Source organism: Galeopterus variegatus, unplaced genomic scaffold, assembly GCF_000696425.1.
Source record: "Galeopterus variegatus unplaced genomic scaffold, G_variegatus-3.0.2 Scaffold2428, whole genome shotgun sequence".
In the NCBI taxonomy this organism is placed as follows: Eukaryota; Metazoa; Chordata; class Mammalia; order Dermoptera; family Cynocephalidae; genus Galeopterus; species Galeopterus variegatus.
This window is the reverse complement of record NW_007728539.1, coordinates 71,868-89,172: the sequence shown is the minus strand read 5'-3', so window position 1 is coordinate 89,172 and position 17,305 is coordinate 71,868. Positions and strand designations below refer to the sequence as shown.

The 17,305-nt window shown below is 35.8% G+C and overlaps 1 protein-coding gene across 1 annotated transcript in view; it reads right to left on the bottom strand.

Moving 5' to 3' along the window:
- CLOCK (clock circadian regulator) overlaps positions 1-17,305 on the bottom strand; it is a 122,539-nt gene that overhangs the window by 35,142 nt on the left and 70,092 nt on the right. The window contains exons 7-12 of the mRNA XM_008581656.1: positions 15,252-15,341; positions 8,942-9,062; positions 3,720-3,833; positions 3,464-3,582; positions 1,424-1,506; positions 1,117-1,223 (exon numbers count right to left, since the gene is read on the bottom strand). Of these exons, the coding sequence (XP_008579878.1) occupies positions 1,117-1,223; positions 1,424-1,506; positions 3,464-3,582; positions 3,720-3,833; positions 8,942-9,062; positions 15,252-15,341 (634 nt within the window). The remainder of the gene's footprint in view (positions 1-1,116; positions 1,224-1,423; positions 1,507-3,463; positions 3,583-3,719; positions 3,834-8,941; positions 9,063-15,251; positions 15,342-17,305) is intronic.

The following is a 17,305-nucleotide window of genomic DNA, read 5'->3' as shown; positions in this document are numbered from 1 at the left end:
AGTACTTTACCTAATTAAGCTTTATAGAACACCAAGAAGGTAGGATTTGGGGGGAATATCAGAGAAGCAAATAAAACCTATCATTAAAACAAACTTCATAAACAAAGACTAGCTTTGGGATTGTGGGTGAGTTACTGAGCTTTACTGTGTCTCAATTTACTCACTGTAGTGGATTGAATTATGTCCCCCAAAACTCACTGAAGCTTGAATTGTGTCCCCCAAGTTTTATGTATTAGAAACTTAGCCCCCACTGTAACTGTTAAGAGGGTGGGAAATCCTATTATGGTAATTGAAAGGATTGTAAGACTGTGCAGTAGTGAATGGATTAAAAATGGTGGTCAGGGGCATGGTTCTGAGGGCTTTAAAAGGAGAGAGAGGAAAGTCTGTCTTTCTTTCTCTGCTCTCTCTGCTTCCATCATTTTGCAATGTGAGACCCCTGGGTCACTGACATCAACACAAAATGGACACTGGACTTCCCAGTCTCAGAAACTGTAAGCAATAAATTTTGTTTTCTTTATAAATCACCCAGTTGCAAGTATTTTGTTATAAGCAACAAAATGGACTAATACGTTCATGGTGGTAATACTGGTAGCTACCTTCCAGGACTGTGGTAAAGAATAATGGGGATAATATACATTAAGTGTTTAAAACAGCTCCTGGCACAATGGGACAATAATGCTCTTGCTGCTAACAATAATGAATGCCAGGTAACACCCAGTACTTACTATGAGCTTTCTCAAACAGATTCTCCAAATGTGTACCTACCTCCTGGAAAGATTTATACGACTGGAAATCAAAATTTATAAAATAGTATTCCAATAGTTTAGTATAGTATTGCAATTTTCAAAGGAATCTACTTCTCTTACTCCAGATATAGAGTTTATACACATCAGAACGTGTATTAGATGCCACATTATAAAACTGCACTTACTATTATAAATTGAAATATGTAAAACAAGTTTAATTTAAACTTGATCTATGATTCCTACTAGATTGGTTATATAGAGAGAGTAAAATCTTCCAGTACATTTCAAAAATACAAAAATAATTATAAATTCCATTAACAGAACAGAATTTCTGTTTATAAGATTTTAAAAGTTATTAAAATCTACTTACAGTGCTCATGACATTTTGCCAAATTTTCTAGGTCATCCACATGATAGTAATCATAGCCTGATGTTCCCAGAACTTCAAAAGGCAAATATCCTATTATGGGTGGTGCCCTAAATTACATATAAAACAATCAATATGACTTTTCATAATAAGAAATACTTCAACTAGAAATCAATTTTGGGGGCTTTATTTTTTGAAAAAAAGATAACAGATTTGAAAGTCCTGATTAGAAAAAAAGTTTATCCCTGAAATCCATTAATTTCAAGAATTATGACTATTATCTTTTTATGGAATTTAAAAATGTAATTACCTGTGATCTAGAAATAGAAACTTCCATTCTAAACTATGTCTAGATGTAAATTCTTCATTGGGTTCTTCAACAGTACACATTTCCTACAAATAAATTAATAATTAAAATTTATACTTTCCTATATCTTTAAAAGAATCTTAAATATTGCTAGACATGAAAGTCATTATTAGATAACTTTTCCCTAACCCAATTTTTAACATGTTTTAATTTTCTAGTACTAAAGAATGTGGCAACAAATAACTCTCAGATGCAGGCCTCTGGGTGAGTACTTCTCAATCTACATATTATCCATTCACTCACATGCCTATAAACACTAATTCTGAATTCAGACTCTCTCCTGAATTAAAGCTTCATTTTTATAACTGTTTGGATGTCCTTACACATCTCAAACTCAGTATGTCCTAAAATGAACAAATTGCCTTACTTCTCAAACCCAGTTACACAATTTGCCATCTCATTCATGGACACATACCTGTGTAATGGTACAGTCCAGAAATCTGATAGTCACAACACACTCTTGTTTTTACCTTTCATCATTTACGTGGCCACTAATAAACCCTTCCAATTTCACCTTCTAAATATTTAAAAAACCTATCCCATTCCATCCATCTTCAGTGCCTTAGTTTAGACCCCTGTCAACATTGATTCACATTATTGCTATGGCATCTCACCAGTCTCCCTGTCCTTCAATTCATCTTCTATTCTGGGACCACAACTACCTTCTAACACTCAAATATGATTATATACTTTCTCTGCTTAAAAACTTTCAGTGGTTCCTCATGTTAAAATCTCTTCAGCATGGGGCCGGCCCCGTGGCGCACTCGGGAGAGTGAGGCGCTGGGAGCGCAGCGACGCTCCCGCCGCGGGTTCGGATCCTATACGGGAATGGCCGGTGTGCTCGCTGGCTGAGCACGGTGTGGGTGACACCACACCAAGGGTTGTGATCCCCTTACCGGTCATGAAAAAGACAAAAAAAAAAAAAAAATCTCTTCAGCATAGAGAAATAAACAAAGAAAAAAACAAATTTGATTTCTGGCCTCTGCTTACTTTTCTGACCTTACCTCCCACTATCCCTACTCCCCTCACACAGTAACCCTAGACTCCAATCATTCTGAACAATGTATTACAACCTGAGGCTATGTCCTTGAATGGTCTTCCACAGAACAAATGTACTAGTTATGAGCTTGGGCTTTGAGAGAAAAAGAAGTTAGAATCAAGTCCCAGTTCTATCACTTCACAGCTGAGACTTTGGGCAAGTAACTTAATGTCCCTAAGCTTCAGTTTCTTTATATACATAAAGTGGGGATCATAACAGCATCTGTCTCATAGAGTCATAAGAATTAAATGTGACAATGCATGTGAAGTATATACATGTGGTAAGCACTCAAATGTTAGCCACTGCTATTATTTCCTAAGATCAAGAGCAAGACTGGTTTAAGATTTTCTAAGTGCTAATTCAGCACTCTTTCCTATACTATGGTGTCTCCTTAAATTTTAAATCTTAACCTGGCTTCTTCTTTTCAGCTACTTTCTAGTGGTTGAACTACTTATTTCACTTCTCCACTTTTCTACTAATCACTTGCTTGTTGGGCCCAGGAAATAAAAATAAATTATCTAATAAAATTTTAAAATTGAGAAGGCAAATTATATACAGTTAAAAGCCATTTGTACATTTCAAAAGAAAATTTCAAAAACAATCTTTTAAAAATTACAAATTTTTGGACTTTCCCTTTTAATGAAGGTAGTGAACTACATGCAAAAACATCCTAAAATTCTGCATAAAAGTAAGGCAATGGTGATATATAACCACTAGCTAACTAAAAAGAATATACATTTTAAAAATTAGTAATCTAATCTAATAAGTGCCTTGATAACTATTTCAAAAATATTATGATCATGCATATTTAATGACTCACAGCCATTACTACTTCAATGTTGGCAGAAAGTTTCAGTCATTCTGGAGGCAACAAAAAATTATATAAAGACAATTCTCATAATATGAACTGAAATCCCCTTTGGAAAACAAAACTAGAAACATACCTTGATGAACTGAGGTGTAGCTAACCTGACAGTAGCTACAAAACAAACTCTATCTTCATAAGAAGGCCTATGTGTGCGTTGTATAGTTCCTTCAAAACCATTGTGTGCTGAAGTGGATACTAAAAGAATGAGGAAATATGTATCATTAGTTACTCCAGTAAAACCTAGATGTTACTGATATTCAAACAGCTATGTGTTTAAGAGCTTAGAAAAACACCAAGTTAAAATACGTTGCAAGGGAAGCATTTTAACTCACCACTGTTTAAAGATTTAAAATTTCCTATAAATTTTACGTATTCATAGGTAGATGGCTCCTTTGGGTCTATTGTTCCTCGAAGCATATGACAACAGAATTCTAATTGATTTTTTGCTGAAACAGGAGATAAAAATCATGTATTTGTCATATATCACAATGAATGATGTATCACATGAAATAAGATGATAAAAGATATGTTTTACAACCATTATTTTCTCCAAAAGAAGTCCTCAATGACATTTTAGTCTATAAAAATACTCTTTGGAGATGACCTCACCTTGTCCTTCACAGAGAAAACAAATCTTCTGATAAAAGCAACTTTATGTTTCCCCATTTTTATCTGCCCTTCCTTCTCATTCTTCACACTAAATTCAAAGAAAGATTTTTCTTCCCATTCTAAAGCTAATGCTTCCATCTCTACCTTCAACAATCTCCTATGTTCTCTAGGACCAGGGTCACACTACTGTTATTCATTCCTTTCCTTCTTTAGGTCCTTACTTTCTACTTTTAAATTTGCTCAGGTCTTCTCATCTCAAACAAAGGGTTTTTCATGCTAATTTTTTAGTATCACAGATCTCCTTCCTTTTTATTATGTGCTCCAGTTTCTATACATTAAATTCTCTTAACTTCATGCACTCACACCTCTACAGCGACTACTCTTTTAAAGATAACTAATATTTGTATGGTCGACTTCAATGGGTTTTCCTCATTGTTTCTACCTCTTCTGAAAACTCACTCTTCCATCACTCCCATAGCATGAACTTACCTTTCTACCTTATTGACTATTCCTGTCTCTGCTACTAATCCATTTTCAAACTAGGGGCTTCCACAAAGGTTAAAATGACTGAACTTTGTAAGCTTATTTACTACTAAATCTCTCTCCTCAACTGTAATATTTTAGGTAAAACAATGTCTCATATCACTATTTGCTTTCAGAACATTTCCACTCGATTGTCCCATCAGTAACTTAAACTCAAAATATTTGAAAGTAAATTTATCCCTCTTTCTTCCTAAGTCAGCTCTCCCCTCACACCCCTGACTTTATCCTATGTATGATTATTTCTCAAGTTAGAAACCGTATCAATTTGGTCTCCCCTCTCTTTCCATCACAAGTCCCAAAACAAATCTGTTACCAGGACCTGCTATTTATTTCCCAAGAAAGCTCTCATAAGTCATTTTTTCTAACTGAGCACCCAGTATACCCAATTTAATGCAGCTGCAAATTACCGTGCATTCAGGTAACTGCAAAATTTATTCATTATGCCTCCACACTCTTGCCACTCGGATTCATCCTTGCCTACTACCCTTAGACTAATACTACTACTTTAATCATATTATTTCAGGACTAGTAACACCTTTCTTCACTCACTACATCCAGCTCATACTCTTCTGTCACTATCATGACAGAGGGCTTTCTCATTTAACTCAACAGGTTCAAAATCTAACTGTCTTCTTCCCAAAACTTTCCCCACTGAGATACTTAGCCACCTGGTCACCTGTGCCTAACATCAAGTTTTAACAAGTTTACCTACTTAACACTCATATACTCTCGTCTCAACCTTACTTCTTATGCTAAGATTATACACTTTTTCTTTCTGTCCCCAGTCTGGATCTTTTTTTTCAGTCCCACCACCCCCTGGGCTGTATCTCCCAAATCAGATGATGAAAGAGACAGCAACTTTTATAAGCAATGAACTGTTAATCTCTCTAGGACAGAGACGCTTAGGTGAGAGATGCTTCCGCTGCAATGAAGACCTGAACCTCCATGGAGGTGGGACATCTATCACAGGAAAAGTGGGCATAGTTACTATACCAGGCAGCAGGGCCAGCTCGGTCACTGGAATGATCTAACCCATGAGATCTCTGGGTTGTACTTAACTGATCTTGGGGTTCTTAGGAACAAAACTAATGTGTAGGGCCGAGCCTGTGGTGCACTCGGGAGGGTGCAGCGCTGGGAGCGCGGGAGCGCTCCCGCCGCGGGTTCAGATCCTATATAGGGATGACCGGTGCGCTCACTGGCTAAGCACAGTGCGGCTGGTCTCAAAAAGGACAAAAAAAAAAAAAAAAAAAAAAAAAAAAAAAACTAATGTGTAACTCCACTAAGTTATCACTTGATTTGTGTAGTAGGAAATCTCACCAAATGAGCAGAGCCTGACTTTAGCCACCATGACAGAGAAATCAAGCGACCTCACTCAACTCCCAGACAGAAGGCCTCTTTATGAAGCAGATGCTAGGTAACCTTGGGGTAGGTATCCTACTACTACAAGTTTTCTTTCTAGCCTTCCCCAAAGAGACTGTTATGGGGAAATCTCATGTCTGAAATTTAATTCCCATTGTAACAATATTAAGAGGGTGGGAAATCCGACTATGGTATTTAAAAGGTGAGGCCTTTAAGTGGCAACTGAATCATGAGGACACAGCCTCATGAATGGATTAATCCATTTGTGGATTAATGGGTTCATGGATTAATGGGTTATTATGAGAGTACACGTGGCGGCACTCCCGCCGAGGGTTCGGATCCCACATACAGACCGGCCGCTCACTGGCTGAGCAAGGTGCGGGGGCAACACCGAGGGTTGCGATCCCGTTGCCGGTCCCGGTCCGGTATGGGCGTGACACTGAGGGTTGCAATCCGTTGCCGGTCACGAAGAAAAGACAAAAAGAAAAAAAAAATTTTTTTATGAGAGTACACGGGTGGCTTTATAAGGAGAGAAAGCCAGTATGTGAGCACACTCTTGCCCTTTCAACATGTGATGCCCTGAGCTGCCTCGGGACTCTACAGGGTCCCCACCAGGAAGAAGGCAGTTGCCAGATGTGCCCCCTCAACCTTGGACTTCAAAGCTTCCAAAACTTTAAGAATTAAATTCTGTTTCTTTATAAATTATTCAATTTTAGGTATTCTGTTATAAGCAACAGAAAACTCAGTAAGACAGATCTACCATTTACCCGAGTGATTTTTTTTTCCCAGACTACAAAATCACTCAGATCATCAATGGCTCTCCACTGTGTAAAAAATAAAAATCAAACTCCTTAGGATGAAATATTAGGCCCTTTAGAATTCTGCCCCTATTTCCTTCTCTAGACACAAATCACACCATCTGTACCACCTCGCCTTCATTATAGCCAACATAACCTACTGAATTTTCTGAGCAATTTTCCTGCATCTTAACTCATGCTTATTCCTTTGGCATGAAACACTTTTTTTCTGGAGGGAGAACTTTTTTAATGTATCAGTTGTTTAGGGAATCAGCAAGGCATTTAAATTAAGACTTTCCTCTATCAAAAAATATTGTTGCCATCCTCACCTCTGATCTTAGAAGCAGAAGCCTAAATGCTGCCTTTCTGCCAGAGGCTTTTATTCAGTTCTGCTAATTCTACCCTTATGAGGGTCTCTAAAGTGAACTTCTTCTCCTTTGACCTCCCGTTGCTATCTCCAAGGGTTCCACCTTTCTATTTCTTCTCTCCTTGTTCTATATATTTACCTCAAGCAAAGCCATTTAATCCATGTCTTCAGATACCACTTAAAGGTATATAACTAGCTTTTACATCTATTATACCCAGCCCAAATCTTTCTCCTAAGTACCATATGAGAGTGGCCTATTGGTTAATGTCATACAAAGTTGGATTTTAAGACAGTTATAAAGAGGCCTCAAATGAGTTCTCCCGGTCTCTAGTGTTTCTCAACTCCCTCTGAAAGGTTATCTATTCTTTTTTTTTTTTTTTTCCCTTTTTGTCATTTTTACTGACCGGTAACGGGATCGCAACCCTCAGTGTCGCGCCCGTACCGGGGACCAGCAATGGGATCGCAACCCTCGGTATTGCGCCCGCACCACGCTCAGCCAGTGAGCGGGAACCGGTCTCCACATGGGATCTGAACCCTCGGCAGGAGCGCCGCCGCGCTCCCAAGCGGCGCACTCTCCAGCCTTTTTGTCTTTTTTACTGACCGGTAACGGGATCACAACCCTTGGTGTTGCGCCCGCACCGAGCTCAGCCAGTGAGCGGGAACCGGTCTCCACATGGGATCTGAACCCTCGGCAGGAGCGCCGCCGCGCTCCCAAGCGGCGCACTCTCCAGTGCGCCACCGGGCCGCCCCAAAGGTTATCTATTTTTATCAAAGATATACATATATACAAACTTGTGTGTATCTCAATTTTTAAATAGGTAATGTGCTATAGAATTTGAGGGTTCAAATACAAAGAACTTTTAAGATGATAATGTCAGTATTACCAGATAAGACAAAATAAAAAATCATGAAAAATTGGTTAAAGAAATTATCTAACGGTTAATGGCCAAATATAGTGCTGTAACAATATTGGATTTTATACAGGGTAATAAAGAAAATGAGGTGCTCTGGTCAAGTTAATTAGCCCAACAAACCTAGTAAAAATGTCTAATTACACCTTAACATTTTGGGTTTCTTGACGGCAGAAACTATTTTTCACTATTCTTGGCACTTTTATGATATAGCACAAGTGCCTGGCACATTCGATACAGCCAATAAATAACTGTTTAATTCTGCTTAATTAATAAAGTAGGCAATTTATTTTTTTTTTTCCTTTTTGTCTCTTTTTTACTGACCGGTAATGGGATCGCAACCCTCGGTGTCACGCCCACGTACTGGGGACCGGCAACGGGATCGCAACCCTCGGTGTTGCGCCCGCACCGCGCTCAGCCAGTGAGCGGGAACCGGTCTCCACATGGGATCCGAACCCTCGGCGGGAGTGCCGCCGCGCTCCCAAGTGGCGCACTCTCCAGTGCGCCACCGGACCGGCCCTAGGCAATTTATTTTTACATTTAATAATTTAAAAAGAAATACAAAATCTTTCCCACAATTTTGGTGCTCAATTGGCTAACAATGGGGAAAATCAGAATGTTTCATTTTCTCCCATTGACTACAAGATGATGTTATTTAAAAATTAAGAATATATTGCCAGGTTCCATTTTTGTGTAAAATACAGTTTTATGGCAATAACTGTAGTCCCAATTTATTATAACAAACAGGACAGAATTTCAATATACTGGAATAAATTTCAGACTTCTAATACAGTCATAGTTACATTTTACATACTTTTTTAATATTTAAAAGGACTTAATAGGGTAAATAAAACAATGCTATATGTTAATCTAGTTAAACATATCTGTGTTTTTCAAAAACTTGTAAAAGTAAAAGACAATGCTACCAAATACAACTTTTGACTTTTTGCTTAACAGCTACTACTTACATTTTAAATATTCAGGGGTTAATGAATCACTTTCCAGCAGATGAGTAGAGAGTATTTTATAAACCTCTGAATGTTCCCCCTCTGGGATAAAATTAAATATACTTTGATCCACAAGATCAGACTGAAAAAGAAATGTTAAAAAGTAAAATAATTTTAATGATTTAAGAGACATTTATTACTAAAGTGTATAATCACTATTAAACAACAAAGGAGCATATGGTTAACTTTCAATTATCTGTGAAAACTAACAAATGCCAAGTTACAAACCACATCTCAAAAACCAAGATTGAAAAGTTGAAAGAAGGATATTACCCTCATGCCTCTAATACTAGTGTCATCAGTTCCATGATCAATATGACCCTGAAAGCTTGATAAATTACTTGTAAAGCTGAGTTTCACCAAATTTAAACATTTTAAAGTATAACAGGACTAAGAGAGTTAGTTACAAAAATCTCTGGCTACTAGCATAGCCTTGTCATATATTCAAGCCTAATGTAAACGATGGTGGTACATACTACTACAAAGGACTAGTCATAGGCCAAACGAAGAGGAGATTTGACTTTGGTGTCATTTCAATTGTCCAATGTGTCCTTTCTTTTTTATTTCATCTTTTCCAGGCATCTATCCTGTATCCCTTCGTGCCTTACTTTTAGCTTACCATTCGCCCCCAAAGGGTAACTAATATGTTAAGCATTTTATTCTTGCGAATATATGGCTTTAATTGATTCATTAATCAACAGTAATTTGACAAACATCGGGTTGCCTACAATGTGCCATAGCTGTGGAATCAAAGACAGTTCCTATCCTTAAGTACCACTGACAAAAAAACTTAAGTGCTTTCCACTTTTCTACTGAATCCAGTCCACTCTACTTGGTTTCTCTACATTTTCAAACTGCTCTGTGGAATCCTAGGGATACTGATGTGGTATCTCAAGGATAGCATAAGGCAGAGGAAGTGAAAAGCGGCTGTGAAGGCAGGGCTAAGGGTCTTTCTCCCTGCATTCAACCAAAGCAGGTTCACTTTTATTTTGTTTGTATTTTATATGTTTGTAAGGATTTTGTTTGAAGAGCTCCACTACTTAAAAACAAAAACAAGACAAATAACAACAACAACAACAAAGAAAGCCTCTGGGGATGGTGGGAGATGAGAAAGTGGTGTTTTACTACTCTCCATACAAGCCATACATTCACATCCTTTCCTCTGTCTTTTCTCTACCTCTTCAAGTCCATCCCATGAAGTAGAAAGGCCTTCCCCCATCTCTCCAACTTGTCTGTATCCTCCATCTTTCAAAGACTAGTTCAAATGATTTCCTTTAAACAAGCATTCCCTTAGCACAAAAATCCACAATAAAAATAATAAAATTACTTTAGTACTTATTCATATCATTCATTTCCCATTTACCATAACAAGTATCTGTAGTTATATTTCAATGTCTACGTCCTGTTGCCCGGTGAGTGAATAAAAGGATCCTATCAACTGATACCTTTACCTTCCTCCTTTCAAATCAAGGCACATTAACACTGTGCCTTGCATTAATAGTTACTAGTATAGTAAATGATTTTGACTAAGGAGGTATTTGATAACGGTTTAAGGGGCAGCCATACCAGAAATACATATATATATTTTTTTGAGGTCTCAATATTTTATTGAACACATAATATCATTCATTTATTTAACACCTGGGCCAGGTGCTGAGTATTCAAAGGAGAATAAGATCTATTGCTGCTTGCCACCCACCTAGTCCACTGTCAATTTATTTATTTCTAAGTAATAGACTTTATAGCAGTTTTAGGTTTACAGAGAAACTAAGCAGAAATGTACAGCTAGTTCCCAAACTCCCCCCACTTGCAATATACGTATTTTAATACAGAATTCCTCTGGAATTCTGAAAAGACTCAAGAATTGAAGGAATAAACTGAAAATTCAGGCACAAATAACAGAAATGTCAGAAAATCACTTTTATAAAATAAAATATCAAAATATAGGCATTGATATTAATGCAGAAAAGTCTTGATAAAAAATAAGACACCAATTTGAAATAACTAAAATTTTCATGTTGAGAATGATTATAGTTTTCTACTATTATTTGTTCTTACTGACAATTTCTTCTACTATTACTTCAGTAAATTATGATTTGAACTATTTTACCTTTGCTTTTCCATCTATAAATTCATAGGATGTTTCATATTCATAGAGAGAATACAAATTGTTAGTATAGAGAGTACTATGATCACAAGCACTGCTTCCCCACCACTTTGCTCCTCCTGCCACTTTGTGTCAAATTTCCATTACCACTACACTTAAAATCTCTAAATGGGGCTGATCATACCTGATGTTGACACAACATCCACTCAGTTCTCAAACATAATTCAAAGGAAAGAAAAGAAAATGGTACTATCTGAATCCTTTTATCTCTCTCAATCATTTTCACAAAGAAGAAATGTAGGTCCTGCTGATTTAGTTCTATGACATAAATAAATAGCCTTTCTGTCTTTTCTACATTAGGTCAATGATACCATTTAGTGAAAATTATTAACTACTACCAATGATCTTTTCTCTTAGGTAAACAACTGACAGTTAAACAAATGACTCCTACAGACAACAGTAGCTTAAAAAAGGACTGAAAGCTTCTTCGAAAAAATGTCAAATATATTTTGGATATACAGGTTGAGTATCCCTTATCTGAAATGCTTGGGGTCAGAGTGTTTTGAATTTTGGATTTTGGAATATTTGTATTATATTAACCAGTTCAGCCACCCTAATCCGAAAATCTGAAATCTGAAATGTTCCGATGAGCATTTCCTTTGAACTCAAAAAGTTTCAAATTATGGAGTATTTCAGATTTGGGATTTTCAGATTAGGGATACTCAACCTGTAATATATTTTTAAACAACTGTGTTCCTATCTATACGCATCAGGGACAAAAATTCTGGCTGTACCAAATAAGCCTTCACTACCATCATATAACTATTCAAAAAATTCTAAATCATATTTTTGCATACTGCACTTTATACCAAAGACTAAGCTAACTTTCCCAAAACACACTTGGTTTTTATGTTTCCAAATTACCAAGTTAAGGAGAGTAGAAAAGGAAATGCTCAACCAGTATCTCAATAGTGGCACTTTTAGTCCTGTGCTCTGTTAGACTACATGTAGTATGGTTAATCATCTCCCCTATTTACATGGTTACAAATTTAAAGTACTCTCTCTTAGAACACATATAAGCAAGTGTGAGGAAATCAACCTTTGGTAGTAAAATTTTACAAATTTTAAGTTTGCAGTAGAGTAAGAGACCTGACCTTTGCATTCTGGCACTTCTGCTAAATTGTTATACAATTAAGTCCAATTTCTCTGGGCTTTATGTTTTATGTTGATAATGTAAAGGGGCTGGGTTAATGATCTCTAAAATCTCTTTTGGCACTGAAGTGTATGATCCTATGATTTTTGTCACAGAAAGCCAGAGCGCAAGAAAAAAATTCCATAAATTTTGTTTCCAGTCTCAAAATGAGTACAGCATTTATACTTGATTATTAGCCACAAATATAAGAGTACTTCAAAAAGTTCATGGAAAAATACAATTAAAAGATAATACAAATCTCTTCATGAACTCTGAAGTACCCCTTTAGGAACATTAGGTTAAAATGTACTTCAATTAATTTCATTATGAAATTACTGAACTTTCAAAGTGACAAAAATGAGGTGACAAAGTTAAGAAAATGGGGTTTTGCAGGGGGCTTACAGAATCAGTCTTATAATTTTATAGTTAGATTTAAAATTTAAATTCAAAATTTTAAGTCACATTGACCACTGATTAAATGACAACTTTTAATTATTCAACAGAACTGAATTATAAACACTGAAGCCTAATTTAGGGATTTGCTGTTTTTTCTAAGCAAATCTAAGCAAGAGCTAAAATTCTCTTTTAGACAAAATAGGTATGCATATTAAAACACCAAGAAAGGGATACGGTTGTTTTAAACCTTTTGTTTAGCACCTGTTATAGTTTAATTTTTAATGACAACTAAAACAGATAATCACATTTTTTTCTTATTGTGTTTGATCCTAAACAAGGATTATTTAATTTTCTCAAAGCAAGCTTTTTGTTTTATGTTTTCAAACCATCAAATAACATACAATTCAGCAATGTCAGTGATATGAAGGAAAGCATCATAAGTAACTGGAGGGCAGCAAAAACTGTTTTTAATAAAGTATACTATTAATTCAGTATAGGACGAAATGGGTCTATTGGATCAGCAGCCATCTCCCTTACCCAAAAAATTCACCTGCCAGTCTACATTTCTTGGATGACACAAAAAAATCCAGAAGATGTTAATAACAGAGGAAACTGGGTACAGGACATATAGTAACTCTCTGTATATATTCTTGATTTTTCCATAAATCTAAAAATAGTTCTAAAATTTTTAAAGTTTCCAAAAAAATATCCAAGAGAGAATGGAAAGGTGAGGACAGTTTTTATTGAGGGGAGGAATGTTAATGATCAAACATTTGATTCCAATTAGATCTGTCATATGTAATCAAAATGCAATTAAAAGTTCCCTCATTAAAGATTTACCACCAGTGTGCCATTAGGAAGGGATATTTTTAAAATGCTACATCAAATAGCTTACTCATTCTCATACCTTCAATAAATAATCATGGAGTACCTCTCTGAGAAACTAGCTATCTCCTGTTGATATAAAGTCCCTGCCTTTAAGAAGCTTACAACTACCATAACTATACAAATAAACAGAAAATTACAAATCACTCTAAGTGTCATGATGGCAGTATGTATAAGGTAACAGGAAAATGGAGAGCAAAGGTATTTCATTTTAAATGGATTTCTAGGAAAGCACCAAGAAGCAGGCTAAAGAAAAGAGTGAACACATTGTAAATGATGCTCTGATTATGATGAAAGATTACATAATTTCTATAAATATACAACTGAAAGAAAAACCAATACAATAATATATGGTTTTAAAGTATTTAATGAGTGTAGCTGCTTTCAATTACTTAACCATATCTTAATCCTTTATATAAAGGGATTCTTTCCCTGGGTTTTCTTGCTATGCAAATATATTTTTAAAAAGAGTTGCCCAGAAAATTCAGTTAATCAGTCTGTCCTTTTCTCTGCTCATGCTAGTTTACTTACATGTGGCTATAACTTTATGCTTGACTCAATTTTTTAGATGTTGGGCTTATCTCCTACTATTTGAGCTTACTGGAAAAGAAAGCTTCTCGAAGAAAACTAAGTAAAGTCAAGTCATTTTCTATGTGAACCAAAGAAATTAGCAAATTAATTACTGGCTAGCTTTCAGTAAGAAATTACCCTTTTATGCTAGCTGGTGAGCTCACTTGGGAGAGTGCAGTGCTGGTACCACCAAGGTCAAGGGTTCAGGTCCCTATACTGGCCAGCAGCCAAAAAAAAAAAAATTACCCTTTTAGAGTCTGGCCTTTTAAGTGTAGAGTCCATTCTCTTTACAAAGTATGAAGTAGCTGAATAACCAGAGGGAAGGAAAAACCACTTTTCAATATCTCTTAAAAGAGACATTTACAGAGCAGTTTACTTTGCATTGTTATAAATTTTCAAGAGATGGGCTTTTTAAGAGTAATTTATAAGTAACTTTAGAATATTTATATCACAAGCCCACCTTAGATAAGAACATTATATATTAAATAAAAACTGCAAATTCATTTAAAAAACAACCCATCAATTATAGCAGAGCACCTAGCAGTGTATCTGGCACAGAGTAGTTGTTCAATATATACATGTTGAGTAAAAAAACAAACACACAGTTCAGGTGTTGACCAGCCTAACCAGAATTATACAATATGCTTCTTTTCTAATTCTCTACCCTTTCAGTCATATTGATAATAAATTGAATATAGCCGTTATGACATTATCAGTTCAAGTCATATAACATGAAAGTTGTGTCTACTGCTTTTAGTGTGTCATTTTAGTTAAATCATTCGAGAAAATAATTTACAAGTTCTTTCCTAGAGGCAACAAGTACCTCAATAGAAATTTAGTTCTTCTCAAGATATTCTCAGTGATAAAACATATTCATCTTCTTTATGTTAGGATAAAGAAGACAGGAAGAATATAGTGGCAGTTGAATGAAGTTACTACAGATGGAGATTCATGACTGACCTGAGAAAACACAGCCATGCTAAAACAAAGACATACTTAGAACTCTCAGCCCCACCATTTAACTATTGTTCAACATTGCTCTCAAGGTCCACTTTCTAGTGCTTTAGAACATTTAAAATAGGCATTAAATAAGAAAGAGATTATAGGATTTTTATACTTACTGGTAAATGTTCAAGTAATGAAGTTATACTCTCAGACACATATATTATGCTTCCATCTGTCATGATTGCTAAAAAAAAACCATCAAGAGCCTGAAATTAAACATAATGGTCAGTTAAATATAAAGAAAAAAGTATTTCACAGGACAGAAATAAAAATCTAAGCTAAATGACAAAGGGCTTAATGGAGAAATATCCAGAGCACTGTATCCCTTAGTATATTGTCCATTTTTAAATTCTTCCAGGGGAAAAAAAAATCACTCTGGGGTTTCTAAAAGATAGAGACTTATGTTCTACCTTTATCACTATGTATATTATATGGTACAACCATACATATACTATGACTTACTTGAAGAGGCTAACATCTCCAAAGTACACACACCATCAATAATATGTCTTATGTACACAAAAGAAGACATTATCATTATTTTGGATAACAGAGAGGTATATGATTTAAGTGCAGGGAGATATATAAGGAATAAAGTGAAAGGGAGTGGTAGAAAATTAAACTGAAAAACTAGGCTGAGGTCAGATGATAAAAGATCTTGAATACCAGGTTAAGACATAAGGATTTGGGGGGGGTGGGGAAGAAGACACATCACAACAATTCCTTGAACTTGTTAAGAAAAGTGAACAGATATGCTGTGGGGGGCAGAGTAACAGGTAAAGAGTCACGAAAATCAACTACAATGTATATTGAGAAGTTAAAAGAAAAAAAAGAAGAAAAAAAAAGACATTTTATTGTGTACACAATGGGAAGCCAACAGAAGATTTTAGGTAGGGAGTTGTGTTTCAATGAGAGTATTCTGGAAGAAGTGTATAAAATAGATTTAGAAGAAAAAGAGAATTAAGTTAGGAAAAGCTCAGTGGTTTTTGGAATAATTAGGGAAGTTAATGAGAATTTAAATGAAATCAGTAGCAGTAGAAATAGGGAAGCAACAACTCAGGCAAGCATTAAGAAATGTTGTATAGAAGTGCTTGGTTTCAGTACTACCTGTGGTTTCAGGCATCCACCAGGGAGGGGTCTTGGAATGTGTCCCCAAAGATAAAGAGGGACTACTGTATTAGGAAATGACTTCACATACAGATGACTTTGCAGACATCTGATGAGGCTAAATAACCCTGATTGGTTTGCCAATCTTCCAAGGGTAGCAAGAAATATTCCTCAGGCAACAGAGACAAGAGGGAAAAGAACAGTTGGCAATGGAGGACTGGAGACAGATAGTCAAGACATAAGTTATAAGTGAATTTTAAGATCTTAGTTTCAGTTCTTCCATTAATGGCCTTGGACAAGTTGCAACTTCTCCAGGCCTCACCCGTAAAATGAAGAGCTTGACCTAAATGATATAATCTCTTCAAATAGCAGCTCTAACATTCCAATATATAGCCTACATATGAAGTTCTGCTGAAAATGACATGTGGACTATTTATCTGTAATCTGATCAACATGACTAGCCAACAGTAACACAACTAGGCTATATTCTAGCTAAATAAATTTCACCCATACAAAACCTCTTCTATTTAAATTATGAATCAATTTTTTTTCATATTCAATCAGCAATTTGGAAAGATTTTAATTAGGCAAGTAAAATCAAATTGGAGCAAACATCTGGACCCAGGTTGCAATATACACACATACATATACATATCCTTCATCTTGGTATATTAAAGTTAGAATGCACATTTATTTTCTTAGTAGTTGTAAACACTAAAAATCAAAAATACTCTTGACATATCAAAAACAAATAATTATAACACTTTTCAGAAATGTAAACCTAAAAGCTGTGAGGATAATCAGGAGAGAATTAATTTTCAAATTTTTAGAATACTTTTCTCTGTCATATGTTATAAATAGTGTTATAACCTCTAGAATCTTTGGTTCATTTTTTTTCTTTGATACTTATTTATATACGTATTACATATACCTTGGTACTCAATTAAAAAAAAAAAAACCTGTCCATTGTGAAGAAAAATGTGAAGACAGGGCCGGCCCGGTGGCGCACTGGATAGTGCGCCACTTGGGAAGCGCGGCGGCGCTCCCGCCCGAGGGTTCGGAT